Genomic DNA, 18,085 nt, shown 5'->3' with positions numbered 1-18,085 from the left:
TTCCACATTTTGTTATGTTACAGCCTTATTCCAAAATGGATTAAAGTCATTTTTTCCTTAGAATTCTACACACAACATCCCATAATGACAACATGAAAAAAGTTTACTTGAGATTTTTGCAAATTTATTAAAAATAAAAAAATTGAGAAAGTACATGTATATAAGTATTCACAGCCTTTGCCATGAAGCTCAAAATTGAGCTCAGGTGCATCCTGTTTCCCCTGATCATCCTTGAGATGTTTCTGCAGCTTAATTGGAGTCCACCTGTGGTAAATTCAGTTGATTGGACATAGTTTGGAAAGACACACACCTGTCTATATAAGGTCCCACAGTTGACAGTTCATGTCAGAGCACAAACCAAGCATGAAGTCAAAGGAATTGTCTGTAGACCTCTGAGACAGGATTGTCTCGAGGCGCAAATCTGGGGAAGGTTACAGAAAAATTTCTGCTGCTTTGAAGGTCCCAATGAGCACAGTGGCCTCCATCATCTGTAAGTGAAAGAAGTTCGAAACCACCAGGACTCTTTCTAGAGCTGGCCGGCCATCTAAACTGAGTGATCGGGAGAGAAGGGCCTCAGTCAGGGAGGTGACCAAGAGCCCGATGGTCACTCTGTCAGAGCTCCAGTGGTCCTCTGTGGAGAGAGGAGAACCTTCCAGAAGGACAACCATCTCTGCAGCAATCCACCAATCAGGCCTGTATGGTAGAGTGGCCAGACGGAAGCCACTCCTTAGTAAAAGGCACATGTCAGCCCGCTTGGAGTTTGCCAAAAGGCACCTGAAGGACTCTCAGACCATGAAAAACAAAATTCTCTGGTCTGATGAGACAAAGATTGAACTCTTTGGTGTGAATGCCAGGCATCACGTTTGGAGGAAACCAGGCACTGCTCATCACCGGGCCAATACCATCCCTACAGTGAAGCATAGTGTTGGCAGCATCATGCTGTGGGGATATTTTTCAGCGGCAGGAACTGGGAGACTAGTCAGGATAAAGGGAAAGATGACTGCAGCAATGTACAGAGACATTCTGGATGAAAACCTGCTCCAGAGCACTCTTGACCTCAGACTGGGGCGATGATTCATCTTTCAGCAGGACAACGACCCTAAGCACACAGCCAAGATATCAAAGGAGTGGCTTTAGGACAACTCTGTGAATGTCCTTGAGTGGCCCAGCCAGAGCCCAGACTTGAATCCGATTGAACATCTCTGGAGAGATCTTAAAATGGCTGTGCACAGAAGCTTCCCATCCAACCTGATGGAGCTTGAGAGGTGCTGTAAAGAGGAATGGACTAAACTGGCCAAGGATAGGTGTGCCAAGCTTGTGGCATCATATTCAAAAATACTTGAGGCTGCAATTGCTGCCAAAGGTGCATCGATGAAGTATTGAGCAAAGGCTGTGAATACTTATGTACATGTGATTTCTCAGTTTTTTTATTTTTAATAAATTTGCAAAAACCTTCAAGTAAACTTTTTTCACATTGTCATTATGGGGTGTTGTGTGTAGAATTCTGAGGAAAAAAATGAATTTAATCAATTTTGGAATAAGGCTGTAACATAACAAAATGTGGAAAAAGTCATGCACTGTGAATACTTTCCGGATGCACTGTACTTGTGTGATTTTCCTGTAGGAACCATTTCTGGGCAGTTGTAACAAAATATTTTTATGTCAGTTTACTAAATAATTCTTTGAGTAAAACAAGAAAATAATATGGAAATTTCTTATTTCTTAAAAGTATTTACCAGTTTGTGGGCAGGCATTGAGATGCATCAAAGAGCTAAATGAAATGAAGTGCTGAAGTATCAGTAATCTAAATGGTTAATCTAAAGTAGTCTGAATGGTTATCTGTATTTTTTCTGATCATACATACAGTTTGTTTTGGTTTCTTCAAAACCAAAAGAATGAAGCATATAAATTAATTTCTAGAATTATTCCCCCAGACAATTCCATTGTTTTCACTTTATTTATCAAAACCTTATACCTTTCTGGTTGCTCATTCTATATTACCCTATGAGAACATTTTCAGACAAAATACTTTCTTCCCACAGGTTGTCATCTATTTCATTAAACCAAAGTGAGAATTAATTCATTCATTTTTCTCATATCTAAGTCTGAGGTCACATGCCAGTATGGAAAACCGATCAAAATACACATTATATGACATTCAGGTATCTAATGCTGTGTCTGTTTTAGTTTAATTTTGTAAAGTAAAAAGGGGTATTCACACTTTCCATATTTTGAAACCATTTAATCCTTTTCTGTTTTATTTTCTTTCATGGTTACCATAGCAATAAAACTTTATAAAGTACATAATATTACAATATAAATATAGATTGATAAATAGAAACTTTATTAATCCCAAAGGAATTTGCAGGGTTACAGCAGCAGACAAAAAATGAGCAAATATACATATAACAAGAATTATAATAATCTTTAAGTGTGCTAACGAGGTAAATCTCATATAGTGTTATTGTCTGTTACAATGTCTGCCAGATCAGTTCAGTATCATTCAGCAGACTGGGAAAAATACCACCTTGCCCGAGGGGAGGCTCATCATAGAACTAGAGGGCTGATGGTGGAAATGACCTTACATAGCACTCCTTGGAGCAATGCAGTTATCTGTTACTAAATGTCAAAACTTCATACAGGAAGTATGCTTACGACCTGCACATCTTCACAATCAATGAGAATTAAAGATGAAGATAAATTGCTGCACATTCCACTGACAAAGTTATGTTTCATCTCAAGGCATTTGTTAATTTATTTCAGGTATAATTGTGTTAAACACTGATATTGGTATTACATTGTTAATTTAAAAAAGCATAGATTTTGCATTGGCTTGAGGGCATGGTGATTGATACTATAACAAAAGATACAATTTAAGGAGAATAATTGTGCAATAAGCAATAATAAAAATACACTGCATATGGTGGAGTAGCTCCTAAAATTGTTCAAACTTATTTAATTATGATAAGAAGTATGTCAGAGTTAAATGGGTTCAGAAATTATGACTCCTCAACTGTTTAAAATCTTCTTGTATATTTACTGGTAACACTATCAACCATTTAATCTTTACAACTGCCTTTAATTATGTAGAATATAGTCAGATGGAATTGTGTTAGTACCATTATTTGTTGTACATAATAGTCATTATCCTAAGCTGAACACTTTAGCTGAATCACTTAAAATTGACACCCTCATAAATAGGTGTATTTAAAAAAATATCAATTTTGTCTGTTATTGGCTTGACAAGTGAAGTCACTCTGAAAATGAGAACATATTTTTATATACAAGATGTGTATTTTTACTTTTAGGCATATGTGCAATGTAATGAAGACAATGTTGACAGAGATATTCAGACAGAAATTACTGAAACAACTGAGAAATGGACTCAGCATCCTGGCGAAAGCAGTATTGTGTGTGGTGGTAAGATTTGAATGTCTGCACCAGAGGTGTTATAAAACTGCTGATTTTTCTAATGCCTTTTTCTATTTTTATTACATAATTTATATATACCTATTTTGGTAACTGGTAAATTTGTTTTCTTTAAATCAATGATTTTAAAAATGTGACTTTGTAATGCTGATAAATACTTCCTAAGGGGAATCACACAGATCATGTGGTAGATGTTTACTTTAAAATTTATCAAATTTCTTTAACATTATAACTGAAGTGTTTGGCCAGTCAGTCAGAAACTGCTGACATCTAATGTGTGCACATTTTACCAAATTTCTTCATGACTTATGCCTCAGTACCAATACCAGTTAATCAATTATTCTTAGAAAATCATAATTAGCATTATTGTTGGCTGTGGAGATGTGCCAGGTCATTCAATGTTATTTGTGTCAGTTTTCATTATTTTCTCTTAAGTTTTCCAACTAGTGACAATGATGGTGATGATGGAACATGTGTACACACCTGGACCTACATCTGCTGGAACAATTTAGTTTCTCCAAGTCAATTAATTTCCATGTATTCTGATATTGTATGTGTTATATTTCTGCTAGGGTTCCTACCCTGTCTGGGGTTAATATCCATGTGTTGTGTTCTTTTTGTTCATTGTTGAGCATTTTTTATGTTTATGGTACTTTTGTTAACTATTGTATTTTCTTAGCCTGTGTTACATTCCATGTGTTTTGTGGGTGGTCCCACAAGAGGTAGGGCTATTCTTTATATAACTGGAAGTTCTCCCACAGTTCCTGGTGGTTAATTTTAAATGCTCTGTGAAGTCACTGAGTTTCTTCTGGTTTTGATGCGCTAGTTCTATTTTTGATTTTCTATATTTTTTGACCTTATTGCTCAATCTTTTAGCCTCTCTTTGGATGCTTTATTAGTACTTTGTTTTTTTGGATTTGCCTTTAACAGGCATTGCATACCTGTTGTGCTTTTCAGAGCCTTACAGTATTACATAGCATTTCTCTTGTGTAGAATAAATAGTTTTTATATAAAGAGTCTTTGCTTGCCCTTGTTACTAGCTGGGTATGACAGTTTTTGCTTTGGCAATCTTTAGTGCTTGGGACCTAGTCATAACAGTATGGTTCTATTAAGAGGTCCATGGAACTGTACAAATGTTTAATTTTAGCATACCTAAAAAGAAAGCATATAGCATACATGAAAACACCAAAAACACTGTGCAATATGTGAATAGAAACATACTAATATACAGTACATAACTTTAAAGTTATTCTTTATATGTTAGGTCCTTGAGGCATGCAAAGATTAATAGTGAAATAGAGGAAATATTGAATGAATTGGCAAAGAAAAGAGAAAAACAATATTCAAGTGTACAAAGAATTCATCTGCCTCTGACTAACTGGTCTTGTCTTGTGCATTCCACAAGTGCATCCAAATGTCAATTGCTGCAACAGAAGATAAAGATGTTTTGATGTGAAGGCTATATTGGTGATGGCATATTGATTCGAATGTCTTGTTTCAGTGTAGAGAAGAAAACCTTAATCAAATGGCAGTGACATGGAATGCCTTTGTAGGACAAATGAAAGAATAAGAAAGAAAAAAAAAAATAAGAAATGCTCATTCAGAGCCAATAGCAAAGGCTAATGTTTTTTAAATAAATAGTTATCATAACTTTCATACTCAAAATGTTTTTAAATGAATTTCTACAAGATACATTATATTTAATATTTGAGATATTTACCTTTTTACCACAAGGTGTCACTGTTTTCCTGAAACAAAAGCATAGTTACTTTCTGTAATCTTTTAAATTCATAATGATGAATTTTCTACACAGATATTTAATAGTGCACATTGTGTATTTTGTGGAGGATAAAACTAGTAGTTTATTTTTAGTTCTTCAAACCGCAGCATTGCAGGCTTACATTTCCCCCAATCTTTATGTATTGTGGCTTAATACAAGGTTATTGGCTGGTAAACCATAAGGTTGTCAATTTTAATAAAGCACTTAATGGCAATAATGATTCCAGATTACAGAACAGTAGAATCCGCAAGGTTTTTATTTTTTTCTCATATAAACAGACAGCAAAAAACTGAGTTACATTCTGAATCAACTGGAGGCTTCAATTTTAATGCCACCTACTTCTAATCTCTAAAATATTTACATTATGAACATCCAAAAAATTAAGATTTTTAAAGCAATACTGATTGCTTCTCTCACGGCGGTATGCTCATGGTTGCAGATTAACATAATTTGCTTATTGCACAACTAATCCCTATACTAATATATAGCCATAAGTAATAGTGGTCACTTAAATCTTAGATCAGTGGCACATTACATGAGTTCTAGCCAGAGGGGATGCCAAACTTAATAACTGCAGATGCTAGATCTTGTTATCTTGACGATATCAGATTGGATGCAGAGGGATTATAAGGGACGACAAACTATTTTCTTATGTTCAGACATTTCAGCACAGGTTCACATTTCTAAAATATTGCAAGTTTGCTGTAATCAGAGAACTAATAACATGCAGCCTGATAGCACTGGTGCCTGTATGAAGGCTTTCCAGGTATGGAGAATTCAGCTGCAATTGCAGCCCTTTTGTTTTCCTTTTTCAGTACAGTATTTGCATGGAACAATACATATGAGGCATCAGGCAGATGCACCTCTTTCTTTCTTTCTTTCTTTGAGAAGCATTGTGGTTTTCCCACCACGTTCTGGTAATTCTAGCCCCTTAATAATCCCCTCTCTCTAATTGGCTAGCTCTCTCATCACCACATAACAGCTAATATGTGTTGAGAGTACTGGCACAGAAATGGCTGCCGTTGCATCATCTAGGTGGGTGCTACACTATTGGAGGCTCCTCACTCACTGTGTAAAGTGGTTTGCGTAAAAAAAAAAAAAAAGTGCAATATAAATGTAATGAATTATTATTATTAAATTGTCAAAACACATTGGGTGCCTTATTTTACTTGGAAAACATATTGACCCTGCCTGTTACTATCAAGTTGGCCAACCACCATTACTACCTGCAGGTATATTTAATTTTGAATCAGTGTTGTGTTTATTTTTTCCTGTTTTTAACAGGGCCTAGTATTAATGGTGAATCTTCACTCAAGTCCCAAAACAAAATGAACATTGATTCCCAAAGACTGTCAAACTTTTTGTGGTCTGCCTCTCAGGTAATTAATTGCTTTTACTTCTTTGCCATTAATTTAGAATGTACATTGTACTCAAAATATTTACATTTACTGTATTCTGAATTATTTTGTACAGTAATTTTAATTAATTACTTATAGTTATTTGTCTCCTAATTTTCACCTAGAGATTTAAAATAAAACACAGGATTATTCTAAGAACTGCTGTAATTTTAAAAACAAATGAGCTCATTGTCTGACAGTCTTCTGTCTTTTACACCAGAAGGTTAGGTGATAAATGTGCATGCAGAAAATATCTGACACCCAATCTTACCAATCTCATATCTTTTGAATGTATAGAATACACATTTTGCAACATAATTTATAATTGTATCTTACTCTACCGTATAAAACCAACCATAATGTAATTTAAAAGTAGAACGTGGTATATTACTATAATTTTACTGCCTTATAGAAACATGAAAACATTAAGAATCCTTAGTAGTTGTAAGCTGTCATCTTTTCATTGTTTTATGTACTGTATTTAAGAAATAGACAAATAAATTGTGTTCTCTTTCACTTTATAGGTGATTGCCATTTTATTAGAAGAAGACAGAGCAGGGAAGCAATCTGAACAGAATTTATTATCTCAGCCAGCTAGTTTGTCTTTTGGTGATGGCTGTTTGAATTTAAATGTTCACCTTCCATTGTTGAATGGTATGCATAATAATATATTTAACTGCTAAAATGAAGGTTCCTATGTATTCAGTTTTGTGTGTTTATATATAAAATTAAAAATTTTAATTTGGATCAATTACAAAATGTCACTTAATTATTCATGTATAATTGCATGTTTAATCAAGATGGTTTAGCTTCTTAGTTGCTCAAACTCTAAACACTGGTGTCTTTCCTATAAATTCTTCATATGTAACATGTTGGTTCCTTGTGAAGGTAAGGTGTAAGAATTGTCGGACCTTGCTGAATGATGTCTTTCAACCCCTGCATCTTTATTATTATTAATAATAATAATAATAATAATACATTTTATTTATTTGTCACCTTTCCCATGTATTTAAACGTCTGCAGTCTGATGTGATCCATTTTGCAATAAATAGTGGTATTTAGTTCTTTACATTTTGTTTCATTCATGGAAATAATCCAAATTTTTCATGTATGGATTGTAGCCAGATGCAGATTTTGCTGTCTAGCGTTATAGATTTTAAAAGCAGCTTATGCATGTATTTCTCTTAAGACAAGAACATTGTTCTTATGTGATAGTTAAATTTGCCTGCAGTAAGTTTATATGTATCAACAATTTTGTCATTTGGATCATCTGGGAAAATTTTAAATCTAAAGCAAGCATCATGACTTTCCTCATAAACAGAATAGTTTAGATCAGGGGTTCGTAAACTATAGGTCAAGCGCCCCCAAATGTGCTATCATCTTGTCAGGGATTCCACTCACATAAAGTCAATGCTGGGAAGCGGAGCATGATCTTAGATCTCAGTTACTGTTAACAATAGTCACAAGGCATGATCTAACAGTATATAATTGTAGATCTATTAAAGCAAATGCTTAACTACAGCAGACTATTGACACATATACAGTATTATCAAAAGTCACACAATATCTCTATGGGTTTTAAACTTTTTTCTTGGAATACAGATTCTTAAAATATTTTGAATTACCACCTTTGTTATTTTTAATTGTTATATACTGAACTCTTACTAGGTACATCTAAAGACAATATTTCTTTAAACCCCCCCCTAATATTCTGTTTTGGGATTTTAAAAAGTCATTACAAATAGTATTTTCTGTGGTTGTCTGTGCCTTTGGGTCTTTCCTTATGTACATGAAATACTTTTTAAGGAAATAATGTTAGGAGCATGATTTGATAAGGAAATAAAAATTAGCCTAAAATTTCTACGGCACAGTTACATATGTCTTCAGTGTTATATAGGACTTAAGTTCAATAAAAGAGGAAGATGACTTAAAGTCATTTGTAAAAGTTGAGTGATATGTTTCATAGGATCATTGTTGTCAATGACGAGTTCCAAATTTGATAACTTTGCACACAGTTCTGCTTCTAACTTCAACCTAATCCTGTATTTATTTAAAAAAAAAAACAAAAAAAAACTTTGGCACTCTGTCTGAAACAGTAGCCATTGATGATTAATATTAATAATACTAAAATGTAAAGTTAGATATGTGTAATTTATTAATAATAAATTGTCAAAGACATAAAGTGGACCCCACACCTACAGTGTGGTCAGTTTAATTTTCTTTATTGGTGCCATCATGGGCTATACAGGAAATGGGTGCCTAGCAAGCCTTTGTGTGTGTCCTGCAGTGGGTTGGCACCCTGCCCGGGATTGGTTCCTGCCTTGTGCCCCGTGTTGGCTGGGATTGTCTCCAGCAGACCCCCGTGACCCTGTGTTCAGATTCAGCGGGTTGGAAAATGGATGGATGGATGGATTTTTTTTTATTTTGTTCAATTTAATTTTTTTGTTTTGTGATACCACTGGCAAATGAGAGTGGAACCAAAGTCGCTTGATACATGTCTTCCTCATTCATATGTTTGGTCAAACAGTAACTAAATCTTTTGACTATACCTTCATGCTTTACATTTTAAGCTGTATCCACCTGACTAGGTGTTTGGAATCACTTGCTTGCTATTTTATATTAAATTAAAATATACATGTGTATAAATATTTGTTTTGTGTATGCACCATATGTGTATATACAATGGATTCAAAAGCATTTAGACCCCTACCCTTCTCAATTTGGGTTGTAAATTTAATTTTAAGTGGATAATTTTCCATTTTTACCCATCTATACTTATTATCCCATCATGACAAAGTGAAGGCATATATTTATAAAAGTAAAAAGGGATATAGATGGGACTTGAATTTCTGTTTTTTTGAATTACTGTCATGTTGTACATCCTGCAGTATTTTGCAACAACACTAAGATTGCCCTTTTCAAATATTAAATCCATAACATCATCACAGTTTTCAACAGTTTTTTTTTCACAATTAAAACAAACTTTTTGATGCTTTTTCTTAAGTTTTCTGTATATAGGCAATAATTTCTTGTTAGTCAGTAAGTCATTCAGGGACATGTAGGTTTATATTTATTTTATAAACTATATATTGTAATTCATAGTAAAAAAATCATGATGCCAAAGAGAGTGGATTATTAGCACATGCATGTAAGAATTACACTGTACTCTGTACATGTGACAATAATGACCCTTTAAACCTTTAGAAATATATATATATATATATATATATATATATATATATATATATATATATATATATATATATATATATATATATATATATAAATAAAGCCTGTTTGTATATATTGTACATATTATACTTTGTTTTATAAACTTTATTTACTTGCTTTTTAGGCAGGAACATATCAATATTGAAGTTCTCACCTGTACAAAAAAATACAATACTTTCTGTTCATAGTCCTCTAAGAACATGCAGTACACATTTGGACACTATGAGTATAGTTTGTGTCTGGAATATTTGGGAGCCATCAAGTCCACAAAAGATTCTTGTTTGTGAATCAGAGGTATGCCTTTTTATTTTTGTGGCAAAATGCAGTAGTTTCTTAAAATTAATTTGAGAATTTAAATGAATTAAAGACTTTACTGAATTCTGACACATTGTCATTTTGTTTATATGTTATTTTGTTTAAATTTGATTTGTTAAAATATCCATTTATTCTGGTAATGGAAAAATAATGACCTTTGCAATGATATGCTAATGTTAATTTTTAATCCCAACAGCATGTAGCATTAATGCAACATTAATGCAGCTACTGTTTACACTATATTCAGTCATTAATTAGCATTAACGTAAACATATTCATCTTTATTTAAATGTACAGTATATTCATTCACCTGTTTTGCTAATTTAGCTTATGTTTGAGAAAGGAGATGACTGTGTAGTTTAAAAAAAAGTAGTATGATTTGCCTCATTGCTCATTTCTTATCAATAGTGATTATGCAAGTCTGAAACTGTTTTATATAGTGATTAGACAATCAGGAAAATATTTATCAGATAGTACTAAACTATAACATTTTAGTAGAAAGAAAAAATTCAGAGCTCAATCCTATATGGACCATCTTTAAATTTTAAGTGCAAGATATATCAGGCTTGCCTAAAGCTATTTGTTTTCTCCCCCTTTTCACTCTTTATATTTATATTTATTTATACTTTATATTTGTCTCCATGTGTGCACTCTTACTTAAAGTTAATTCATCCATCTTAGAACACTGTAATTTGAATTTAACTTCCCCTTACTACCAGAATTTAGAAATTAGGCTAATTAGGCAAATTAAATTAATTTAAAATGTTATATAGCAATAGCTTTAATAGTTGTACCCTAGCTCAGTTTTGTGATTTATTTATAAGCAAATGTATTTTATTCTTACAGATAACTTGCTGCTGCTTCAGTCCAGTTAAGGCTGCTCTTATATTTGCTGGGACTTCAGATGGTTCTGTATTGTTGTGGGATCTTCGAGAGCATTTTAGCTTACATTATACAACAAAAATAGGAGATCAAGACTGGACTCTTCGATATCCTACTTTTTCAACCAGTAGGCTCAATAATATATTTTTATTGCACATCACTTTCTTTTCATGTTTTTACAGTAATCTTAAAAAGACATACATTGTGAATACTTTTCTTTATCCAGTATAACTACTTATATAACATATTTACACTATGGTCTGTAAAGAAGGTATATAATGAATCTAGGAGATAGAGGATATGGCCCAAATGTTCAGTATGCTGTACAGTATAGATCCATGTCATTTTAAACATGCAGAGTTCCTGTTCCTTTCTCCATAGCCAGTAATACAGTAGTGATATACAATGGAGGTGAAGTGAGAGCCATGTTCATGTGATATTTTGTGCAATTCTAAAATAGGAGCAATTGTGCATTGGAACTACTGTAATGCAACACTTCTAAGCAACCTCTGGCCTTCCTGTTCAACACCTAACACCAGAAGTAATTTTGGAATGAATGGTCAGGGAGCTTTAAATGTTGGTTTAAATATGATTTAACATATTTTCATATTTTTCTGGAATGTTGTACTGATTGAATTTTGCATTTGTTTGTGTTTTCCATATTGAGTTCTATCAAGAAAACCTAGCAATTAATAATTATTTCTTTATTTTTAAATTCTAAGTTCAATTTTAAATTGAAATAGCAGCTTCCTACCTGAAACAAGGTTAATAGGAGACATAGCTCAGCCATTGTCTGTTGGAATTAGCATTTTCAGTTGCCAGATACTGTATTTTTTTCCACGTCAGTCTTTTAAGATGCACAAGCCATTCATGCTTACTTAGAAACACCTGACAAGGTGGAAGGATTAGGAAACCGCATTTAATTTGTTTAAAATTGAATAGTTTATTTTATATCATTTATTTATTATTGCATAATTAAAAAAAAAATGTTGTGGGTGACTTTTGTAGGTCATCTTATATTTACTGTGTTTTTATATGCTACTGGATATATAAGAAGATTATGATATTGATTTTTAATTTTGTTTTGTAAAAGTGCTCTATTTTTCACCCAACTACTGTAGTCTCATTATATATAAAAAGAGATGCTTGGCAGTATACACAGTACACTGTTTTCCATAGCCCATGTCACTCAGGCAAGTGCATAACACAACACATCTAAGTGACTATGGACAATCCAGATTCATATCACAAAGGGAGTAAATGGGAAAGCAAGCACAGCAGCTATTGCCTGAGCAATATTGTGGTACAACATATAAATAAAAGAGAATGGTGTGGGATTATTTGTTTATTTTTATTAATTACTGTTACTGGTTAGAACTGATTATACTAATTAAACATTCAATATCTGCAGATGCCATCTTTCCAACATCAAGTCATTCATATCCTATTAGAGCAGCTGAAGCAGTATCAACAAACCTAGAAGACGAAAACAGCAAAGGATTTTCTCTTCTTTCCTCCCCAGAAGGTAACATTCTTTACATACTCTTGTTCAGCTTATGTAGAAAAAGATGTATTGAACCATAGGTTCATTATCAACCTTTGTGTTTTGCATATTTTCCCTGGCTACCTGTGGGATTTCTACATTTATAATTATATTATAAATACAGATAAAATTCCGTTACAACGAACTCCCAGGAACCTAAAAAATATTTTGCTGTAATGAAAATTTCATTGTAATGAGATTCTGTATTTTTTACTATAGTGTTTTCTTTAACTTGCGTCCAGGCGTTTGCAATCATTTCAATAGCTTCTTTCGCATTAATTTTAATCTCCTCCTGCATACAATTATTTCCTTGCCATAATACACTTTTCAGGGTGCGAATGATGCCCCCTCAAATCCAGTCAAATCCAATGACTGAAACACTGCTGTGTAATTGGGTAGGAGGAATTGAACGCGAAACATTATCTAAATGTGGAAGCAGGTTGTGTGCAGCACAGTTATCAATCAGAAGCTGAATCATCCTTTTCTTCTTCTTTATATTGTGAGGTTTCTGAACTCTTTTGGGAATCCCCACCACTCCCCACCCAATGGGAACGACACGCTGAAGTCTGTCCCAAAGCAAGATTGCAGCGTTTGTGGCAGATTTTTGTGCATTGCTGGGGCAGGGCAATAGCAGGCTCACAGCGGTGCAGTGAAGCGCCACAGAAGCAAATCATAAAAGATCAGGGTAGCGCTATAAGTCCCTGTCTTGCACCCCAAAACACGAGGCTTAGTCTCAGTACTTTAGCAAAATCAGCTTTATTCAGCTTGAAACAGGAACGGCACAGTTATTTATTGTAGCGTGATCTGCCACTCTGCTCTACACAGACACCGCAGTCAGGCAGGGCCGTGACCAGGTCAGTGACCAAGTAATCCTGTTATCTGCATTTACAATGTACGTGCTCCTAACCTTGCATCACCCATCGAGATCCTTTCTGTTTACTCTGGCGGAGAGACACAGCATAGCTGTGAGCCTGCCTTTGCCCCATACATACAAGGAGATCACACTTCGAGAGCACTTGCGTACTGTCTAGTTGTGGGAGGTCCCAAGAGGGTTTACAAACCTCACATTTTCTTGAATGAGTGCCGCATTAATGTTTCTTAAACGAGCATCACTGAACCATATAAAAACTGCTTTTTCGACGTCTTCAAATGCAGCAGTTCGCATACATTTGCAACCCGAGATTTTTCTTCTTTTTTTGCTCTGTCTTTCATGAAAGTTGACAGTGTCGATGGCGGAATTCCGAATTCACTGGCAACGTTTTTTTTTCTTTTTTCCGCAATCGAGAGCTGCAAAAAGGTTTTTTTCTCTAATATGAACTGATATCGTTTTTTCATGTCTGCCATTTCTATAGGAGGGTGACAATAAGTTAAATTCCAATCGATGTTTTTCAAATGTTGACGAGCAATATGCAAAAAGTATCACTGAAAACCACAGGAAACAAAAAAGGCAAAAAATTAAAACACCACAAGGAAAGTTCGAAGAAAGAAAAACTAATTTCAGTGTTTCTGTTTGGGGATCATTGTGCACAACTGAGCTGCAGCCACAGAACTAACTGCTCTGTGGATGATTCTTTTCAGACATTTCAAGGTCTTTTGTGCACTTCGTTGTAATGAAAGTATCTGCTGAATGTAGTTCGTAGTAACGAGATTTCTATAGACTCGTGTCATATGGGGAAGCTGTTGGGACCATAAAAATACATTCATTCACTGTAATGAAAATTTTGTTGTAAAGATATTCGTTGTAACGGAGTTTTGCCTGTATTTGTGTGTGTGTGTGTGTGTGTGTGTGTATGTATATATACACACACACACAGTAGACCACCGCAAAGTCTCGGTTCAGGGTTTGCGGATTTTATTAATTGTAAATAGTAATAAACTATTTAATTGTTACCTAAAAGCGCAAATATCCTCCTTCATTTCTCCTTGCTGCTGATTGATTGCTGCCCTGTGATGCATCTCCAGGTGAGTGGGTTTACCACCGCTGAGGGAAATGCAGTTTGGGATGGTGAAAGTAGCCAATCCGAGAGCGTTATTCATTTCTCCTTGCTGCTGATTGATTGCTGCCCTGTGACGCAACTCCAGCTGAGTGTCCTCGTGTTTTCCATTTTGTTATTCTTAAATGCACAAGATGTCACCGCATCCCGCTGCACCTTCTAAGGCTTCTGGCACTGAGCCTACGCACCAGAAGAAGTTTAAAACACTCCAGGAGAAGGTTGAACTACTGGATTTGCTCCGGGAATTAAAAAGTTATGCTGCAGTAGCATGCCACTATGGCATTAATGAAAGCACCACACCCTACATAAAGAAGAACGAAGAGAGGATCTGGAGTACCATCTCTAAGTTTCTCTGATAGTGCCAAAAAGGTAACAACCGTAAGGAATAAAACTATCGTCAGGATGGAATCTACCTTGGATCACCAACTGCAGGAAGAAGAACATCCCTTTGGATGGTAACATCATCAATTGTACCAGCAGTTTGCTACAGGAGACAATGTAGCAACTTCCCATCACAATGTTGCTGAAACCTAGAAAGAAAAGCTAGCACGAAACCCCACCAGAAGAAGACCCATCCAAAGATACGACTCCTCCTGAAGTGCCTGAAGAAGAGGCGCCACCCGAGGAGTTTTAAATCCTCCTCATCTTACTGCAAAGCTACTTCATCATCATCATCATCATCAATATCATTCAACATTGTTGAGTACCCGTACATTTTACTGTATTTTAATTAAATTATTATGTATTTACTTTACGTATACCAAAGAAAACGACAGCACGTACCAAAGAAAACGCGCTTGCATGAATTACAGTACGTATAGCGGTAACATCTGTATTTTACGTTCTAACACTGCGGGAGACATAGCAGTACTGTACAGTAGACGGGGTTACCTTTACAATATGTTTTTAGGTAATGTATTAAGGTAATTTTTTAGGTAATGTATTAAGCTGAGTTTACAACGAAATTAAAGTGCTTTGGGGCATACTATATTTAGGGTTTAAACTATAAAAATATAGTTTTTCACAATTCGCGGGTGTTCTAGGAATGTAAACACTGCGAATTTTGGGGGTGTACTGTTTATATATAAATATAGTCACACACGCTCAGGAGACAGTCAACAAGCCCAGAGGTGAGCGATTTAATAACAGATGAAGGGTTATTTGATGGCATTGATGCCTCTCTCTCTAATTTTCCAGAACCAAAGAAGAGAAATAATCACTCGCCTACAACAGTCCGTATTCCACAAAATGGCTTCCCATGCACTTTCTTATCTGCTATGTCACTTCTGGCTCCCAATGATGACATCACTTTTGGTCCTCCAATGATAATGTCATGTCCGGCTTCCAATGATGACATCACTTCCTGTATAATCATTCCAGCGGCCATTTTGCGTATAAAAGCATCCCTCATCCCTCTGTATTTTGTCGAATGTTTGGATTTTTTTTACTTTTGACCACACCAAAGCAATATACGGGGCCAATCCCCAAATCTTTGAAGTTGTCTTTGTGTTTGACTTATCACTATATATATACACTCTATAGTATACTATTAGTATATATACTAATAAAAGGCAAAGCCCTCACTGACTGATTCACTCACTCACTCACTCACTCACTCAATCACTGACTGACTCACGCATCACTAATTCTCCAACTTCCCGTCTAGGTAGCAGGCTGAAATTTGGCAGGCTCATTCCTTACAGCTTACTTACAAAAGTTGGGCAGGTTTCATTTCGAAATTCTACGCGTAATGGTCATAACTGGAACCTATTTTTTCGTCCATATACTGTAGTAGACTGCAACTCAATAGCCGTGGGAGGCGGAGTGGCGTCTCGCATAGTCACGCCTCCCATGTAATTGAGTGCCTGCCCATATAAGGTAAATATTCACGGGTGAAGGACTGAGCTTAGCATATTCATAAGTAAAAATATCTGAATCACAAACTGATGTTAATTATATTTTGTCCATGGATACTTATTAAATAATTCCAAATAGTGTGTCCGCTTCCTTTCATAGCTTTTCCGATGGTTGTGCTGCTTCCAGGCATGTATTTTCGTATTAAAGCATTTAACCAATCACATTTCTGACATCATTTTTTGCTAGGCAGAGAGGCCTTCACAATCCGTTGTGCAGGCACTCTAACACAGAATAAATGTTGATTAACCTGTTGCTTCAACCAATCAGATTTTGAGTTGGTGTCAGTACGGCCCTCTAGCAGGCGTACGGCGACGTCACCGTATTCAGACCCATTGATTGGATAGAAGCCACAGGTTCGACTTTTAGCATTAGCTTCGATGGTGATAGAAAGGGACTTTTTGATGGAACTGAGGCACACGGATAATCCGTACGACAGAGTGATTGAACTGTTTTTGAGGAAAGAGAGGAGAATGGATTTTGTTTAAAAATAATCCGAATTTTTGGTGTGTAAAATGTTGCGATTTTCCTAAATAATATTGCAAGTTTATGAGTTATTATTGATGTTTTTTATGTGTGTCGCGGCTATGGCTGCAGTAGAAAGGAACTTGTTCACCCCTGGTTTATCTGTTTAATAAAGGCATTTATTGTGGCTACAGGAGTTATCTATCTGCGATTCAGCTGCTCTTTATACTGTATTTCTGCATATTAAGATGGTTTTTATAACCATAAATTAGTTTTTAAGGGGCGGGTTGATTCAGACGGAGCAGTACTGAAGGCCTAGGTGTGAGATGCACGGTCCACCAATGGACCAGATGATACGTAAATTTAATGAACATTACAACTCGAAAATAAACAAAACTGTAGAGAGGCCCATGATTAAATGAACGGTAAAAAAGTAAGAGCGAAGCGACAGTGACTTTTTGAGGCAGGCAGACGAGAGCACAATAGCACGGGGTTTGATGTAGTGCGTGTTAAGTTGATCTAAAATGCGCGCTCAGATTCAAAAAAATATATCTTTTCAAGTTCTATTTGGATATAAGTAGGTTCTATTTAGTCGACAGAAATATCTTTGGTAGGAATGTAAGTTGAATTTAGTCTTTACATTTCTATGGTGAAGAAAAATTTATGCAATGATGACTAAATTTAACTTACATTCCTACCAAAGATATTTCTGTCAACTGAATAAAAATTACTTATATTTAAAATTTAAATAGAACTTGGACAGATACGATAGTTCATAATGCCCACGCAGCACTACGTGCACGCAAGAGCGGAAGTCATTCGTTTTAACAAGGAGCATATTGCACTGATACGAGGCTACGATACAGGCTAGCCTGCCCATTTAATTATTTAGGAATGGATAGATAAATTAAGATTTTGTACAAATAATGTTTTTCATTTTATTTCCTCGATTCTGGCACGCCCACCAACAGCTGCTCGCACCCCAAAGGGGGTATATATATATATATATATATATATATATATGTGTGTGTGTGTGTGTGTGTGTATATGTTGAAAAATCCGTAATTTGTACAAAAACTAACCATAAACAACTAAGAAAACTAACCTTGCATGAGTTGAGTTCTGGCATGAAGGA

General features: G+C 35.1%; 1 protein-coding gene across 2 annotated transcripts in view; it reads left to right on the top strand.

The window, feature by feature from the left end:
* The window catches only part of dync2i1 (dynein 2 intermediate chain 1), a 69,137-nt gene that overhangs the window by 27,891 nt on the left and 23,161 nt on the right, over positions 1-18,085 (top strand). For both annotated transcript variants that reach the window (XM_039753600.1, XM_039753599.1), the window contains exons 11-16: positions 3,309-3,420; positions 6,494-6,588; positions 7,131-7,260; positions 9,962-10,131; positions 10,999-11,161; positions 12,446-12,559. In XM_039753600.1, coding sequence (XP_039609534.1) covers positions 3,309-3,420; positions 6,494-6,588; positions 7,131-7,260; positions 9,962-10,131; positions 10,999-11,161; positions 12,446-12,559 — 784 coding nt within the window. The remainder of the gene's footprint in view (positions 1-3,308; positions 3,421-6,493; positions 6,589-7,130; positions 7,261-9,961; positions 10,132-10,998; positions 11,162-12,445; positions 12,560-18,085) is intronic.

This window comes from Polypterus senegalus, chromosome 5, assembly GCF_016835505.1.
Source record: "Polypterus senegalus isolate Bchr_013 chromosome 5, ASM1683550v1, whole genome shotgun sequence".
In the NCBI taxonomy this organism is placed as follows: Eukaryota; Metazoa; Chordata; class Cladistia; order Polypteriformes; family Polypteridae; genus Polypterus; species Polypterus senegalus.
Note: the sequence above shows the minus strand (reverse complement) of the source record. Positions and strands in the feature narration are given on the sequence as shown.